The 19249-nt window shown below is 42.5% G+C and overlaps 1 protein-coding gene across 1 annotated transcript in view; it reads right to left on the bottom strand.

Moving 5' to 3' along the window:
* Nucleotides 1-17704: 17704 nt before the first annotated feature.
* LOC126412852 (myrosinase 1-like) overlaps nucleotides 17705-19249 on the bottom strand; it is a 173603-nt gene continuing 172058 nt past the window's right edge. The window contains exon 11 of the mRNA XM_050082710.1: nucleotides 17705-17896. Within this exon, the coding sequence (XP_049938667.1) occupies nucleotides 17749-17896 (148 nt within the window). The 3' untranslated portion in view covers nucleotides 17705-17748. The remainder of the gene's footprint in view (nucleotides 17897-19249) is intronic.

Here is a 19249-nt window from a genome sequence, read left to right on the forward strand (position 1 = left end):
GTTATGGAATCTTGTAGTTTGACTGGCAGTCCTGTCTCCTGTTTGACAATGTCCCATATAGTTTTAATCTTATTAGCTGCGTTATTTATTTCTGTCAGGACATACATACAGGGTTATTACAAATGATTGGAGCGATTTCATAAATTCACTGTAGCTCCATTCATTGACATATGGTCACGGCACACTACAGATACGTAGAAAAACTCATAAAGTTTTGTTTGGCTGAAGCCGCACTTCAGGTTTCTGCCGCCAGAGCGCTCGAGAGCGCAGTGAGACAAAATGGCGACAGGAGCCGAGAAAGCGTATGCCGTGCTTGAAATGCACTCACATCAGTCAGTCATAACAGTGCAACGACACTTCAGGACGAAGTTCAACAAAGATCCACCAACTGATAACTCCATTCGGCGATGGTAGGCGCAGTTTAAAGCTTCTGGATGCCTATGTAAGGGGAAATCAACGGGTCGGCCTGCAGCGAGCGAAGAAACGGTTGAACGCGTGTGGGTAAGTTTCATGCGTAGCCCGCGGAAGTCGACGAATAAAGCAAGCAGGGAGCTAAACGTACCACAGCCGACGGTTTGAAAAATCTTACGGAGAAGCATTTCTTAAACAGGAGATTGGAAAACCCATGGATCGGTCGTGGTGGAGATCATGATCAACAATTCATGTCATGGCCTCCACGCTCTCCCGACTTAACCCCATGCGATTTCTTTCTGTGGGGTTATGTGAAAGATTCAATGTTTAAACCTCCTCTACCAAGAAACGTGCCAGAACTGCGAGTTCGCATCAACGATGCTTTCGAACTCATTGATGGGGACATGCTGCGCCGAGTGTGGGAGGAACTTGATTATCGGCTTGATGTCTGCCGAATCACTAAAGGGGCACATATTGAACGTTTGTGAATGCCTAAAAAAACTTTTTGAGTTTTTGTATGTGTGTGCAAAGCATTGTGAAAATATCTCAAATAATAAAGTTATTGTAGAGCTGTGAAATTGCTTCAATCATTTGTAATAACCCTGTACTTCTGGACATTTTATTGACTTTCCTTAAACTACTATAGTATTTTTTTGTAGTACGCAAGTAATGTCGGATCTTGACTTACTCTGGTCTTTACACAAATTTCTCTCTTCTTCATATATGAGATTTTAATTCCCTTAGTTGTCTACAACTTATTTGCTTTTTAATTCATCTTTTGGATAATTTTTTAGGAAGTCAACTTTGAAGTACTGACTCAAATTTACTGTGAAATAAACTGAATTTGACATTAACATTTCTTTCTAGATGTATCTACTACCCCTTTTAGCTTACTCTTAAACGCTGTGTCTTGTTCTCTTTAATAAGCCTCACTGCTTTGTATGAACCTGCCTCCAGGTTGTGAATCCGATGCTGTTTATTTCTGTTAATTGTGTATCATGATCAGATAATCCATTAGTAACTAGGTACACATTAATTGTTTCAGCCTGAGCACTGTCCCACTATTTTCTGGCAAACGAGTTGGAAAACTGACTGTTGAAATAAGATTCAAAAACCCAAATAATAATTACAGTTCACTTTATCTGTCTGTATCTTTTAAGGAATCTACGCTTTAATCTCCACAAACTACTAACTGTTTCTTTTTGTCTGACAGATAGATCAATAACGCATCTATATTTCTCATAAATAGCTGAAAGCGTCCTAGAGGGGATCTATAGACTGTTACAATTATCAGAGAAGTAACCTACAGTAACAATTCACAAGCATATGCTTCTAGCTTCTGATCAACATAAAATCTATTTGTTTCAATATTTTTGAATTTGTGTCCAACTTCCCCTTTTTCCTTGTTAACTCTGTACGTAAACGATGCATGTCAGTAATTCATTATATTTAATTTCTCCAGCACTGTGGTTACATGGTGTTCAGAGAGGCACAGAACATCTATCCCTTCAGAATTTTCCACATCTTCTAGGCATACAATAAGCTCAGCTATCTTGTTTTTCAACCCTCTACAAATATTCTCATGAAGCAAATTAATGTTATTTTTCTGGAAACTTAAATGTATTACAGTCTTGTACTGCTCCAATTTCTTTCAGTACTCTCCGTCTGTACCCTGACTCTAACCTAAAAAAATGGGCCCTTTGACTCCAGTAATCACAAGGATTTTGTCTTGTGAGTGTGTGGCCCCCCTTACACATTCTACAAGGTGCTCAGCTATCTTTCCTTCCCCCTCCTAGTTAGGTGCAGGCCATGATTGAAGTATCCCCATATAGACTTTGTTTTAGTCAAAAGCTGTTTGTTCAGACTTCTAACAGCCGCTTAGCCCAGGGCTGGTCCTGTCGGTGCAAAACTTCGACAAACCCCACAGGACTGTGAGCTGCTGCTGCTCCTGGTTTCTCCAGGTCACGTAGGTTGTTAGCCAGGCTGTTTCCTGCTCGCCCCACAATAAGTACTTTATCCTCGTTGTCAGAATTTCTGCACAAGGCCCCTGTGTTCTCTGTCACCTGACTAAGCTTGGCGCTAGGTTTCACCTTGCTTGTGACCTGGCATTCTGCGCCTAGCTTTTCCTGTAGCAATTGGCCTACACCTCTCCCATGACTGCTCCCCGTAGCAAGACTCTTTTCTTTCTATGTGACTTTTCTAGTGACCTGGCATTAAAGTCGTTCCTACGAGTCTGCTGCTGCGCCCTATTAAGCTCAAACACTGGTTGAGGCTCTTTCCCTGTTTCAGGTAAGAAATCAAACTAATTGGTAACCGGAATCTGAAATGTGATTTCTGAGGTTTTCTACTTTGGCCTATTACTTATCACCTTCTCCCGGCTCCTATTGTCTCTTTCTCCCTTCATCACATCTAAGTCAGCATATACCATTCCTAATTATGCCTGGCTGGCACACATATTTCTTCCCTGTTCCACCATAATCGACTACATAATCTGCAACTCAATGGAAGAGCCTCGTATGAAACATTTTTAGCTTCTCCGCTGCAAAATTAAGTACCCACCCACTGTCCTGACATTCTTCTTCCACACCAATTAACCTACGGCAACATCCACATTTGTCACACATGATGCTACTCTTACAGTGAATTAAAAAGCACTGCAACAAATTTAAACTGTAGTAAAGTAATAATCAGTTAAACTTATCTTTCGGTGGGTTGTACAGATAACTTCTAGGCGTCAGGCAGAAGTTCCTTGAACTTACGTAGTAGTACACACAAAGCGAATGAAAAGTATAAAAGCACGGTGTTTTCAAACAACAATCTTAAACTGATCCCATCAGGAAATTATTTATAACACTGTCAATGGATGCAAGACAACACGACACGATTATACGGCGACCAGAGGTTGATACTAGCTTATAAACAAACCACCGATTTTCGCTTAACGTAGGTTTTAAATCACAGAAGACACGAAACGAATGAAAACTCTACCAAGTACCATATCTAGAACAACACTGTAAAACTTGACACAGTCCGAAAATTATGGTGAGCGTTACAGCGTATACAAAACAACTCACAACGCTACGCCGCTGCTGTTTACTTCCGAGCGCTTATCCGTTGCGTCCGCCTGCAACGCCTGCCAACTGCGTTTTGTGTCCTGTAGGTCAGTCTCCCAATTTTAATTACTGCCGGAATTTAAACGAGTTGGTACGCTCGAAGCACTTGAGAGGTATTTGATGGTGTAGACTGTTGGGTTGGCTGAAGAGCCAACACCGTGTTACTTGAGGAGGCCGAAATGCACTTGTTTTAGCTCACGCAGGCTGGCGTGAGGAGGGAAGGACTATACTGACGTGAGGTCTGGAACATGACAAGGAATTAGAATTCAGAAAGCGGACGTAATTAGTTTGATACTTAACTTTAATCCGTTAATGATGAACGTCGCTCTTGACTGTACATGATTCACAATATTATATGTTCAGATTATAGTAACTGAATATGGCGCCTTGCTAGGTCGTAGCAAATGACGTAGCTGAAGGCTATGCTAAACTGTCCTCTCTGCTAATGGGAACGGATGTAGACAGTGAACCATCGCTAGCAAAGTCGGCTGTACAACTGGTGCTAGTGCTAGGGAGTCTCTCTAGACTAGACCTGCCGTGTGGCGGCGCTCGGTCTGCAATCACTGACAGTGGCGACACGCGGGTCCGGCGTATACTAACGGACCGCGGCCGATTTAAAGGCTACCACCTAGCAAGTGTGGTGTCTGGCGGTGACACCACATAGCCGTCCGACGTTGGTCAAATTTACTCGTTTTACTGCGATTCCACGTAACGGATTGGCTGCGCCATCGCGTTCTTGTAGTCGACGTTATTCCTAGCTTCTTTGATCACTGTGAATTGGCCGCCACTGTCCAGCTTGATCGGACACCGGTGAAACTATTCCCCTCCTCGAGGATGGTAAATGTCCCTCACTTGGCAGAGCCTTCTCTCGATGATGTGATACACGATGATATGTGGGAGTGTAGTCTTCGGTCTGCTGGGAGATACTCTACCGCTCTGGAATAGTGGACTGGCCTTGCTAAACCGAAACCCCATCAAAATTTGATCACTTATTGTCCTATTACGGCGAGGGATTTCGTCAATTTTGTAATTCTCTGTTGCTTCACTTGCATGACGGTGCGGATCGCGCCCCCTGCGGATTACAAATGTACGATGTGTTAAAGCTATATTATTGCAGATGCAGCGGCTACAGATGGAAGGGTTGCAGGTGCGGAGGATTTGACTTCTTTATACCGTATGCCTTGACATCAAACCTTTCACCGCCGCTCTTGCACAACTTCTCATACTGCAGCCGACGGACGTCAGCTGACAGAACAAGCTGACTTAGTTCACGCTTTATATCAGTACAATGTTAATCTTTACGACGTGCGTATACCTAGCTTCGCTTCGACCCCGCTTTTGAATCCTAGTTAGGCCACCCACGCTTGGGCAGAACACTGAATGTTTGGCCTCCTTTCACCCAGATGACGTATATGATCTTATATGGATGGGCTCCACGAGGATTTTGGCCCCTCTTGGGCGTCACATTTACGTGCAAGCTGAATGAGGTGACAAGGGGGGGGGGGGAGGGGGGGTGGGGGGGGGGGGGAGAGTTGTGCCCGTTCGGTTCCAGAGGAATGAAAAATCTGTTGATACCTAAACATCTTGGTAGTAATACAGTTGATACTTTTCATCATCTCATGTTACTGACTTCTGATTGTAAGATAGCGGCAAGGGCGGAAAATAGCTGCATGTCTGCCTGTTGTCGGCGAGTATCAGAGCTGTCTGCCTCTGGCCGAATACCGTGATGTGGATTCGGTCGCTGCTGTTACTTCTGTCCATTGCGCCTTTACCCTTTTGTATTTCAATAAGGCTTTCGATCGTGTAAATCATGAATTTCTACTTTGGATTTTGGAGATGATCGGGCTCACGGTTGAGGCTCATACAGTGCTATCGAACGTGTTCACGGGCATTGCAGATTCGGTTGTTGTCAGTGAGCGACTGACGCCCCCCCATTACCATCCGTCGGGGAATGCCACAGGGCAGCCCGCTCTCGAAGTCTTTGTCTGCCTTGCCTCTGGAGCCGCTGTTTCGGAAGGTTGCGTCTCACTTTCAGGATCCATGCGAGGTAACAACTCAGTGACGGGGAGGAAGATTCAGGCATCGTGGCCAGGACTCTGGATTCGACCCCTACCCACCTTGTCTCCACTAGCCTGAAGCTGATTGTCACACTGATTGCTTTTCGAAAAATGTACTTCCTGTTTGCACGGATATTCAGAAATTTCTGTTGTGCTTATTCTAATTAATTCTATTTTCATGTGTGCAAACTATGTCATACTTTTGATTGTTGTCCTTACTTCAACTAAGTTAATTGTATGTGTAGACTGCCCAATAAACTACTGTAAAAAAGCAGTAAACAGCGCATCATCTAAATGAAACCCACGCATTCGAAACAGTTTGTTGCCTAAATTTTTATAGCGCCTTTCGTCTGATTGCTGAAATGTTTTGTGTAACGGTAACACAGCTGAACGATTAAAGTACTCAGTAGTAAATCCGCTTTATAAAAATGGAGAAAGGGATAATGTAGACAATTTTAGACATATTGCTATGCCATCAATGTTTGCTAAAGTTATTGCAAACGTTGTGTATATAAGAATAATTGATCATTTTACTTCATATAACTTGCTATCAAATGTACAGTTCGGTTGTAAAAGTGGTTTAACAACTGAAATTGCTATATTCTCTTTTCTCTGTAAGGTACTGGTTGGATTAAACAAAATCTTTCGATCGCTAGGCACGTTTTTTGACTGAACTAAGGCGTTTCATTGTGTTGATCATAAAATATTGCTCCAGAAGTTGGACTATTGTGGAATACGGGGATTAGCTCACAATTGGACAATTGGTTCCACCTCGTGCCTCAACAACAGACTGCAGTAGGTGATTATCCATGATGTTGAGAATGGGTGTGGCGCACTGTAAAATGGGGGGGGGGGGGAGGGGGGTTGCCCCGGGGATCAGTGATCAGTGCTGGGGCCACTCCTGTTCCTTATTTATATAAATGTATTACGGGTAATTCTAAAATATTCCTGTTTGCTAATGGCACTAGGTTGGTACAAAAGGATGTTGTGTGCATATTGGCTCTGTTTCAAATATTGCAACATGATATAAGTTCATGGTTTGTAGAAAATAAACTAACGATAAATCACAGCAAGACTCAGTTTTTAGTTTCTAACGCACAATTCAACAGACCCCGACGTTTTAATTTCACAGAATGGGCATATGATTTCATCAGATTTCTAGGAGTTCAGATAGAGGATCAACTATCGTGGAAAGTCCACGTTCAGGATGTTTTCAGACGTAATGCTGTCATTTTTACTATTCGAAGGGTATCTGAAGTAAGTGGTAGTTCTACACAAAGTAGTCTATTTTGTTTATTTTCATTCGCTTTTGACGTATGGTATTATATTTTGGGGTAACTCTTCCCGTTCTCGAAGGGTATTTTTGGGTCAGAAAAGGGCGGTTTTGGCAATAAGGGGTGTAAGTTCGCGAACCTCTTGTCGATACCTGTTCACTGCTCTGGGTATTCTGACACTGGCCTCTCAATATAGGTATATTCTTTACTGACTTTTCTTGTTAACAGTATCATGTTATCAAATGGTTCAAATGGCTCTGAGCACTATAGGACTTAGCATCGGAGGTCATCAGTCCCCTAGAACTTAGAACTATTTAAACCTAACTAACCTAAAGACATCACACACATCCATGCCCGGGGCAGGATTCGAACCTGCGACCGTAGCAGTCGCACGGTAGTACCAGCTTATCCCCAGGAATTAGGAACCTTCAGTCAGTTAATACTAGGCAGAAATCCAATCTGCATTTGGATCGCACTTAATTGACTCTTGAGCAGAAAGGTGTGCAGTATACTGCTGCATCCATTTTCAATAAGCTTCCGCAAGAATTAAAAAATCTTAGCAGTAATCCACGCGCTTTCAAATCTAAGCTGAAGGGTTTCCTCATGGGTCACTCCTTCTATTCTATTGAGCAATTCCTTGAAAAATTAAGCTGATTCCTGTGTTATTACTGTTATTAACGTATGGGTTCAATAGGACTACGCGAGGTACAATTAATCAATGTCGAATTTCATAGATGGCCTTCCTTTGTGTCCAAATGTGTTTCATCCTTTCAGAATGAAGTCTCTTTCTTTCATCAGACCACAGTGTTCTAGTCCGTTTTCTGATTTCCCTCTGACCCACTTTCCAACCACACATCTTTTGTCTGAACGTTTTTCCATCTGTAACGTCTGCCTGAGTTATACTGGCTACTGTAAGATCCTCCTCCATCCCAGCGATCCATTTCGTTGGCTCAGTTTTGGCCTTACTTTTGTTTTCCTAGAATTCTACTATTTGTTTTGTCGCCTAGTGGGTACCACTCTTTTAATGTGCCCGTAAAATTCAAATCTTCGTTTTCACATGTCCCCATGTATGTCTGTGTATTCTTCTATTTCCTTATTACTTCTCAGCCAATAAGTTTCTCCATCAGTAATTTTTGGGCCTAATATTTTCGTAATAATTTTTCTTCCTTTCTTTTCAGTTTCTTCGGTATCCCTCTTTCTATTTAAAATTAAAGTTTCTGCTTCATGAAGACATTCATGTTTGATTACAGTGCTGTAATGCCTAATTTTACTGAATTTAGAAAATGATTTTTTATTATAAATATTTTGTGTTAATCTGAATGCAGTTGGTATTTTTTGACAGATAACTTTGTCTGCAGCTTTCTCCAGACATTTTCTTATATGATTTGCCCCAAGTATTTACACTGAGAAACCCTTTTTATTTTTCCATATTTCGTGTTCAGAAACTTTGGTGGTTGTTTGTTGCATGTTATATTATTGACTGCGTTTACATGAAGTTAAGGCTCGTCTTTTTTTGGGTTGGTAAACATTTTATTTTATCTGTTTTTACTTTTATATTGTAATTTCGTGTATTGACACGTTCCATGACCTTGGAGATGTGCTTCTGAGTTTGGTTCTACGGAAATGGGCGTATAAAATACAATAAAATAAACATATATTTCTCTTTCTAACACACCGCTAATAACAGTTTCGTTTAACAACATTTTTGCGAAACACTTGACAGACTGCTTGTCTCTGAACGCCGCGTACTTCAGAGGTCTCCGGGCCCCACTTGCTGGCGCTGTTAGTTTGCTGTTGTTGAGTGATGCTCTACAAAAAAATGTCTGCGATGTGCATTTCACGCTCGATAGCAACGGAGACACACAATCTGTTTTTACGTATATGATCATATTGTATTACGTTAATATGCAAAACATTAATATCGTTCAATATTAATTTTATAGTAATGTTTGTGGTCCAGTCTGACTACCTTACTACTTCGGTTAATATTATTCGTAATGCTTAATATTATTCGTAATGCTTCATATCTCGTTTCTTTCCCTTTTAGAAGCGATTCTTGCAGTTTTTCGCCAGAAATTCGTTTCTTTTCGTCAAACAACACTCAGTAACTGTGGTGCAATAAGTTTTGCTGTTGTGATTTGATTTCTTACGGTAAATGTATGCGCTAAACTGTGTAATACCTGGCAGTGCACTCTCTATAGCAGTGTAGGCACACTGCACATTTTGAGGTCCACGTATGTGTTCATAGAGAACTTAACGCTGATCGAAAGTGGTATTTAAGGTATTCAATTGGATTGAAACGAGTAAAGTTGCCCGTTTTTGATGCTACCCAGAGCGAAGTAAGTTGCTAACGTCAGCGTCAGCAACCGTCTACAGGGGTGTCCAATGCTATATCACAGATTTAACACAGAGGAACAGAATTCACTCCAATTTAGGCGTATTAAAGTAAGATTAGCCCGTCTTGATTTCGCGGAAACTGACATGCTTCATTCCTGCTATTTGTGAACTTTTTTATTCTCTTTTTTTGATCGTCTTCCTAAAATTCTATCTTTGCAGAACTTCTCGATGAAATTGTAGGATGGTAACTGGGGAGTGCATTACACTGGTACTGGGTGGTGACAGACACTCGCCAGCGCCACCTCGAGTTACCAAAGTCTTTAAAACGACTCGACGAGATCTTCAGTTACACGTATTTAGCGTTTGGTAGCTGAGCAGCGGCGATTTCAGAACGGAAGTACTTACGGTAGGAATGATTTAGTTTTCATTTCGATAAGTTTCATTTATTTCACCACCGTTATTTCGTCTAAATGCGTTGCCTTACCAATGCTTAACTTTTTAAGTTTTTCCATGGTGATGTAAAGAGTGAGGTGTCTAGTCTCCATGTCTGTTTGACCTTCTGGTTTTACCCAAGTATGTGACGCTCGACTTTTAAGCTAAGCAACAGCCGAAGAGAAGTTCTCTCAGGCGACAAGTTCATGTACGCTGTGAGTATCTTGAAAGCGTGATTAAAGCTTTCCAATAGTCTCTAAGATGAAATGAACCTACAATTAGCACAGTCCACTGAGTCAGATCCGTCCCCAAGTGTTGTAATATTAAGAACAGCAGCCTCTTTTAACAGTTGAACGTAAATAGTTGAGATGTGAATGTTGTGGGCATAGAGGACTAGTCAGTGTGAAACAGCCGAGAAATAAGCTACGTGGAACACGCGCCAGCTGCGAGACGCCGTACAGAAATTCCCTCTCACGCTCGCCTAGGGTCACGTCTTCTTGTTGCTTTGGTTCCTCTGTCTTAAGCTGTCTGACAATTGAAAAGCTCATCCATCAGGCACTACTCGCTATTGTTGACAAAGCATCACCAGCGGTTGTATCGAAATCCTTACAATTAGACGATATCCTTTCTCACATTGGTTTTTATGGGATCAGTGACAATGTTGCCTAAGGAAAACTGTTTTCAAGTATATGATGTTAAAATGAATGTTATTTACTTATAATGTTAGTGTAGTAGCGTTTGGTGATGCCAAAAAAGCGAATCGCTGAAGGTAATGAGTTCTGTAATTTGCAGTTTATTGCAGGAGAACAAAAATATCTTACGACAGCGAGAGAAGAGGAGACCGCCGAAATAATTTTCCTGGCCCTCTGTTTATGATGTTCGAATTGTAGTCGGTGCATCTGGATACTATTAATAACTACGCTTTAGATCCAAATCATGGTTACAGAGATGCGAGTAGAACTCACTGGCCTGTAACAGGTACTTCTGCTCCCAGTCACTGCAGTGGCAGGCGGCGCCGGTGCTTCTTCGTATGGCGAGGATTCCCGTCGAGCAAGGAGCAAGATCCACATCCGCTGAGCAGCCGTATTCTGGCTGTCGCTAGTCTGACGGAGAATTGGTGAACTTGTAGAATACGTTTGGCAACTATGTGACTGTGATTTACTTCTTACTTTGGTTCGGATTTATCCTGGTAAAGTCAGCCCACGTTATCTCGTCATTTAGATTAAATATTCCGAATTATTCTCACTTAAGGGTGTAGGTCGTCAAATGGGTCGAAATGGAGCGGGAGAAACACCACAGGACATTTTAATTTGCACTGTCTATACTTTTACAAATAAATTCATAAAGCTTTTTCAGCATGGCCAGGAATGATTCAGGATTCACACCCATAGCAGTGGAAGTTCAAAAACATAACAAAATAAATTTTTTTACATGTGAAATTTCATCTTACTATTGCCTGTATTTGTTGCTATAGTTACACTTTTCTTCATAAGTAAGAGAGATTCTTCGACGAATTTTGCACAACATGCAAACCATACTTACAGGTGTATGAAACTCTAGAATTTATTTAATTTATGAAAAAATGAATGAGCTGTTACATCTTAAACTTCATGTTTATAAAAAACTCTAATTTTATAGTTAATTATCTCTATTTATACCACAATTTTTAATAGATTTGGAAAATTCTACAGTTTCGTACACCTGTAAATACGGTTTGTATGCTGTGCAAAATTCATCGAAGAATCTCTCTTACTTGTGAAGAAAAGTGTACCTATAGCAACAAATACATCCAATAGTTAGTGAAAAACTGATGAAATTTCACATGTAATAAAATTAATTTTTTTATGTTTTTGAACTTCCTCTGTACTAAATTTGGAAATTTGTGTTAAGGTCTTATGGGACCGAACTGCTGAGGTTATCGGTCCTTAAGCTTACGCACTACCTGATCTAACTTAAACTAACTAGCGCTAAGGACAACACACACCCATGCCAGAGGGAGGACTCGAACCTCTGACGGCGGGGGAGGGGGGAGGGGGGAGGGAGGGGGGGGGGGGAGAGAGCCGCGCGGACCGTGACAAGGCGCCTCAGGCCGCGCGGCTACCCCGCGCGGCCCTCTGTTTAATAGCAATTAGGCACCCCCTGTAGACGTTTGCTGACAACAACGTTAGCAAATTCCTTCCACTCTGGATAGCTTCCAAAGCGGCCAGTTTTGCTGATTTGACTTTACACTGAATATCTTAAATATCACTTTCGAACATCACTAAGTTCTCCATGAATTCATTGATGGACATCAAAATGTGCATGTGCCTGCGTTTTCTGGCGAAAAATTTCAACAGTCGCTTCTAAAAGGAAAAGAAACGCTATATAAAGCATTACGAATAAAATTGAACCACGAACTATAAAATTAATGTTGAGCGACATTCCTGTGTTGCATTTAGTGTAATACGGTATTCATCATATAAAAACAGTGCGTCTGCCGCCGTTGGCGTCGAGCGTGAAATACAAATCGCAGCCGCTTTATGTGGAGCGTCACTCAACAGCAGCAAGGTACGTTGTACTCTCCAGAGCGATGAGCGGCGGCTGACGCTTTCGACTGAGGGCGTGTGGGAGGGGCGCCGCCCCCACGTCCGCTGCCGGGCACCGGCAACTGGACCACACAAAGCTGTGACACGTGCGGCGTTCAGAGGCAGACGGTCTTCCTTTGTACCCTATTTACTGACTCGTGTTCATTTTCAACATCAGTTGCTGGTATGACTCTAGTTAGAGCTGAAGCAGTGTAGAAGTGACATATTGTAACACATATTGTGTTACGGCATGTCATTTCTACGTATCATCAAAGGTGTGCAACACAAAATTTTGGTGCTTTCTCTCTCTATTGGAATTTATTATATCAACAGTATTATCTGCGTAAAGCAACATTTATGCTTTATGCGTGTTATGTGGAAGATTATTCAAATTTATAAGCAATCCTTCTAGACCAAAAGTTGAAGCTTGTTGGATTACCTTCTTTGTTTCTCCCCAATCACGAAAATTTTCTCACCTTCCAACATTGTTTGAATTATTCAGCGCAACTTTGATTCAAACCAGCTGCTTGTAAAACCATTAGTGCCATAAATCGTAAGTTTTTCTGTGGGAATAAGAAGATTACGCTGTCAAACGCCCTGAGAGGATCACAAAAAATACCAACTGCCGATATTTTATTATTTATGGTCTGTTATACTTTGTGACTCAATGTGTAAATTGCATTCTCAGTCGAGCAGCCTTCTGCCAACCAAACTGTGATGTGCTAAGTAAATTGCTTCTACTTGACTGTGAACCTGCTTATGAATACATTGCTTTTTCGAATATTTAGGAAAAAGATGACAGTAAGGAATTTGGACGATACTTATGTAAGTCCTTCTTCACATGTAAACAGCCTTAACAAAAAATGGTTCAAATGGCTCTGAGCACTATGGGACTTATCATCTGAGGTCATCAGTCCCCTAGAACTTAGAACTACTTTAAACCTAACTAACCAAAGGACATCACACACATCCATGCCCGACGCAGGATTCGAACCTGCGACCGTAGTGGTCGCGCGGTTGCAGACTGAAGCGCCTAGAATCGCTCGGCCACAGCGGCCAGCCAGGCTTAACAGCTACATATGTTACTCTGTCTGGGAAAATTCCCTGTCAGAGTCATACATCACATACATCAGTCAGGACGCTAGTTGCTAAGTTAGAACAGTTTTACAAAATTCTGTTTGTAATTCCATCAACACCATGTCAGTTTTTCTTTTGTTTAGAATGTCTATAATTCTCCTAGTGTCAGTGAAGGGTGTTAGTGTACTTATAGTAACTTAAAGTTTTGCGGAATGGCATTTTTGATATATTCCCTTACTTCTTCAACTGAACCACTTACTCCTATTTTTGCTGCTATATTTAGAATGTGATTTTTAAGAATACTCGTAACTGATGGAATATCAGCCACAAAATTGGATTTTTATTTAATTGTTATGGTATCTGGTACACTGACTGATTGTCGTGTCTCCCATTTCACAATATAGTATAAAATTTTAGTCATGTCTCCCATTTCACAACATTGTATGAAGTTTTAATCTTATTTTCTGGATTAGTAATGTCTGTTAGGAGGTTAATATTTCTGGACATTTTAAAGATTTTTGCGCAAAATATTGCAGTTTTTTTTGTAGAATGGGAGTAGCGTTGGAACTTGACTTGTTTTGACCTGTTGACAATTTTCCCTTTTCTTCTTACGTAAGATTTTAAGATCTTTAATTATCAATGCCTCATTTGTTTTTGGAATAGGTTTTCTGCATACCATTTTACTAAAGTACACTCCTGGAAATTGAAATAAGAACACCGTGAATTCATTGTCCCAGGAAGGGGAAACTTTATTGACACATTCCTGGGGTCAGATACATCACATGATCACACTGACAGAACCACAGGCACATAGACACAGGCAACAGAGCATGCACAATGTCGGCGCTAGTACAGTGTATATCCACCTTTCGCAGCAATGCAGGCTACTATTCTCCCACGGAGACGATCGTAGAGATGCTGGATGTAGTCCTGTGGAACGGCTTGTCATGCCATTTCCACCTGGCGCCTCAGTTGGACCAGCGTTCGTGCTGGACGTGCAGACCGCGTGAGACGACACTTCATCCAGTCCCAAACATGCTCAATGGGGGACAGATCCGGAGATCTTTCTGGCCAGGGTAGTTGACGTACACCTTCTAGAGCACGTTGGGTGGCACGGGATACATGCGGACGTGCATTGTCCTGTTGGAACAACAAGTTCCCTTGCCGGTCTAGGAATGGTAGAACGATGGGTTCGATGACGGTTTGGATGTACCGTGCACTATTCAGTGTCCCCTCGACGATCACCAGTGGTGTACGGCCAGTGTAGGAGATCGCTCTCCACACCATGATGCCGGGTGTTGGCCCTGTGTGCCTCGGTCGTAAGCAGTCCTGATTGTGGCGCTCACCTGCACGGCGCCAAACACGCATACGACCATCATTGGCACCAAGGCAGAAGCGACTCTCATCGCTGAAGATGACACGTCTCCATTCGTCCCTCCATTCACGCCTGTCGCCACACCACTGGAGGCGGGCTGCACGATGTTGGGGCGTGAGCGGAAGACGGCCTAACGGTGTGCGAGACCGTAGCCCAGCTTCATGGAGACGGTTGTGAATGGTCCTCGCCGATACCCCAGGAGCAACAGTGTCCCTAATTTGCTGGGAAGTGGCGGTGCGGTCCCCTACGGCACTGCGTAGGATCCTACGGTCTTGGCGTGCATCCGTGCGTCGCTGCGGTCCGGTCCCAGGTCGAGGGGCACGTGCACCTTCCGCCGACCACTGGCGACAACATCGATGTACTGTGGAGACCTCACGCCCCACGTGTTGAGCAATTCGGCGGTACGTCCACCCGGCCTCCCGCATGCCCACTATACGCCCTCGCTCAAAGTCCGTCAACTGCACATAGGGTTCACGTCCACGCTGTCGCGGCATGCTACCAGTGTTAAAGACTGCGATGGAGCTCCGTATGCCACGGCAAACTGGCTGACACTGACGGCGGCGGTGCACAAATGCTGCGCAGCTAGCGCCATTCGACGGCCAACACCGCGGTTCCTGGTGTGTCCGCTGTGCCGTGCGTGTGATCATTGCTTGTACAGCCCTCTCGCAGTGTCCGGAGCAAGTATGGTGGGTCTGACACACCGGTGTCAATGTTTTCTTTTTTCCATTTCCAGGAGTGTACTTTCAATTATTGACATGAATTTACCTTGGAATATATTGAATTTGCTTTATACTTAATTTCATACTATTCCTTTTAACTTAGTCTTAAAATGTTGTATCCTATTCTCATTAACAAGCTTCACTGTTTTGTATGAGCCTGCCTCAGAGCTGTAAGCTGTGATAGTGTTTATTTCCATTAATTGTGCGTCATTGACAGATAGTCCATTAACAATATTGTTTCAGTCTCAGCTCTGTCTACGAAATTGTTATCAATCAGGTCGTCTCACTAGCTCGCTGCGCGCCAGTTGGAAAATTCACAACGGAAATCAGACTGAAACAGTCAAATAATGATTCATGTTAATTTTTATTATCGGACACCTTTAAGAAATCTCAACAGGCTACTAACTGATTGTTCTTGTCTCACAGGCCGCTCAATAACGCACCTAGGTATCTCATAAATAGCTGCAAATTTTCTGTAGGGAATCTGTAGACAGCTACAGTTACGAGAGAAGTATTCCTCAGCAGGAGCTCACAAGGACTTACTTCTAGGGTCAGATCTACAAAAAGAGATGCTTGCTTCTATATTTACGACTATGTGTTCAACTTTAATATATGTTGCAACTCCTCTTTTCTAGTGTACACTGTACACGAAAAAGATGCTAGTCTGTAATACCTGATATTTAACTTCTCCGTCGATGTGTTCAGAGAAGCACAGAACATAAGTCACTTCATAATTTTTTACACCTCCTGTATCTCGCTTTTTGCCCCCCAAAGGATTGCGAATCGCCGGTGTGGCGCCAGACGGTAAGACTTACTAGCAGGCTGCAGACTTTCTGCCTGGCGGCCGGCAGCGCCGTGCGGCGGGTCATCTCATTTCAGCTACTGCAGTCGGAAGACTCTTTTTCCATCTCAGTATCACAACTACCTTCGTATCAGAAAATACAACAGCTCACAGAATCATCAAGAACAGTTTAAATAACCGTAACCTGCGTGCATAAATTATTGTCTATTCCTCGTGAGTGTTTTTACAGTCCCATGGACTGCCAGGTGAGTATATTCTTAATACTTGATCATGTTGCTAAACATTTTGCTTTTTGATACCCATCTCATGACGATAAGATTAGACAGCAACTTCACTTAAGAACATATCAGTGTACGTGCTCCCTTTGTAGTTGTACAACTTCTTTTGGTATCGTTCGTACTAGTTATGTAATAAAATTCTGACTGAATACTGTATACAACAAAGAGCAAGAAATAAATAGGAATTACTCCGTTCCAATCATCGCTGATTCATAATCTACTGCCTCGTCAGTAAGTGTGTTGCTCTGATGAGTTATTGTTGGTGGTCCACACGACAGGTCAGTGTGTTGTGTTCTGGTCATACGTTTTTCCGTTACTCTGATAAGCATATATGGGTCAACGAAAGGATAAGTGCTGATTCGATCACATTTTGCGTTAACAATTTTATGAGAACGTTTTATGAACTGCTTCGTAAATTCTGTAAAATGACTGAGCCCGAAGTAGTAATTTTACCAATTTCTGAACAATAGAGAGATCGGTGTACATGGGTGGCGACATTAATGGATGTCCAGATGGCAGTCAGTGTTTCGTTTTGAAATTCAATAAATCCTTCCTGGAAGATGGCAGGTGCGTTTACAGCATTCTGTGGCAAGTAGATATTTATTTGATTTTACGATATATATGCAAGTAAAAACAATTGTTTTCAATTCTCTAGCTTTCTCGCAACTTGTTCGTTTTTCTTGTCTGTGTGGCTACGAGAATCATTGTAGATAACATCAGATCTCCGATGGGCACCAAACGGCGTTCCGAATAGGGGTGTGGGAACACTCGAACTCGAGCAAGAGCCACTGAAGTAAATCTTGAGACGCAACTTCTTCCTGACTAGTGTAAATACGGTCATCTGTTATATGCGTTACAATTACGGTGTTTTTTCTAACTTTTTGTTAGAGTCGGTATTCTTTGAACTGTTTCGTGTTAGCTAACTTACGGCTTCAAGTCATAGAGACCAGTTTAACGTGGATTCGTTGCCTCTTGGAATACTCTTGGATATAAGTTTAAGATTTGTAGATTCAGACCACCGAGTATGATACGACCAGAAGTTAAAACCACATCCTCAATGTAAAGTAACCCCAGGAAACCGGAGGGGCTTGTCCAAGATACAGAAATACGAAACCGAGAGCTGGAATTGTCAATGGAGGAAGCCGTATGGGCTCTCTATGTAACTATCTTCATTAAGATTTAACTTGAGGGTTTAAACATTTAGCATCAAGAACAAGAGACGACGTGTAGTTGGGGCGTTTATTACACAGTTCTCCACTGTGGCGAACAGTACAGGGAGCTCAGCCTAGCCGTGGCTGGCCGTTGCGGTTCACGGACGAGCGAAGACGGTGCTGTTGAAGTACTCGAGCGGCACCGTCCTGCTGGTGTAGATGCCGTTCATCAGCTCCAGCGACGCCTTGGGGGTCCTGGGCAGGTCGGGGTCGTCGATGTCCACCCGGTACACTCCCCACCTCGGCCTGTGGGCACATGGAGACACGCGTTCAGTGCGGCAGCAGTGCTGCGCTGAAACGTCACGTAAGCTACGAAAGGATCCACAGTGTTATTAAACCCCTGAATGCATTAAATGCGACACTTGTCCAAAGGTTGAAAACTGACTTTCGAACAATACGTTATATTTTCTGACCATTTTGGATCACTGCTCAACCGCACTTGATGTTAAGGAAGGAAGCAAGATGGGGAGGTCAGGATTTAACGTCGTGTCGACGAAAGATTATTAGAGACGGAGCACCAACTCGCATGAGTGAAGGACTGGAAGGAAAATCGATCGTCTACTTTTAGAGAGACTCGAATACTCTTTTTCAAATTCTAAAGGTTTCTGTACAAATTGTAAATAGCCTTTCGCTCCCTTATGGTAAAATAAAATTTTCAATTTGTACAGAAACCAGATGGCAGTTAAAAGAGTCGAGGGGCACGAAAGGGAAGCAGTGGTTGGGAAGGAAGTGAGACAGGGTTGTAGCCTGTCCCCGATGTTATTCAATCTGTATATTGAGCAAGCACTAAAGGAAACAAAAGAAAAATTCGGATTAGGAATTAAAGTCCATGGAGAAGAAATAAAAACGTTGAGGTTCGCCGATGACATTGTAATTCTGTCAGAGACAGCAAAGAACTTGGAAGAGCAGTTGAACGGAATGGACAGTGTCTTGAAAGGAGGATATAAGATGAACATCAATAAAAGCAGAACGAGGATAATGTAATGTAGACGAATTAAGTCGGTTGATGCTGAGGGAATTACATTAGGAAATGAGACACTTAAAGTAGTAAAGGAGTTTTGCTATTTGGGGAGCAAAATAACTGATGATGGTCGAAGTAGAGAGGATATAAAATGTAGACTGGCAGTGGCAAGGATAGCGTTTCTGAAGAAGAGAAATTTGTTAACATAGAGTATAGATTTAAGGGTCAGGAAGTAATTTCTGAAAGTATTTGTATGGAGTGTAGCCATGTATGGAAGTGAAACATGGACGATAAATAGTTTGGACAAGAAGAGAATAGAAGCTTTCGAAGTGTGGTGCTACAGAGGATTGCTGAAGATTAGATGGGTAGATCACATAACTAATGAGGAGGTATTGAATAGAATTGGGGAGAAGAGGAGTTTGTGGCACAATTTGACAAGGAGAAGGGACCGGTTGGTAGGACATGTTCTGAGGCATCAAGGGATCACAAATTTAGCATTGGAGAGCAGCGTGGAGGGTAAAAATCGTAGATGGAGACCAAGAGATGAATACACTAAGCAGATTCAGAAGGATGTGTGTTGCGGTAAGTACTGGGAGATGAAGAAGCTTGCACAGGATAGAGTAGCATGGACAGCTGCA

Source organism: Schistocerca serialis, chromosome 7 (assembly GCF_023864345.2).
Source record: "Schistocerca serialis cubense isolate TAMUIC-IGC-003099 chromosome 7, iqSchSeri2.2, whole genome shotgun sequence".
Lineage (NCBI taxonomy): Eukaryota > Metazoa > Arthropoda > Insecta > Orthoptera > Acrididae > Schistocerca > Schistocerca serialis.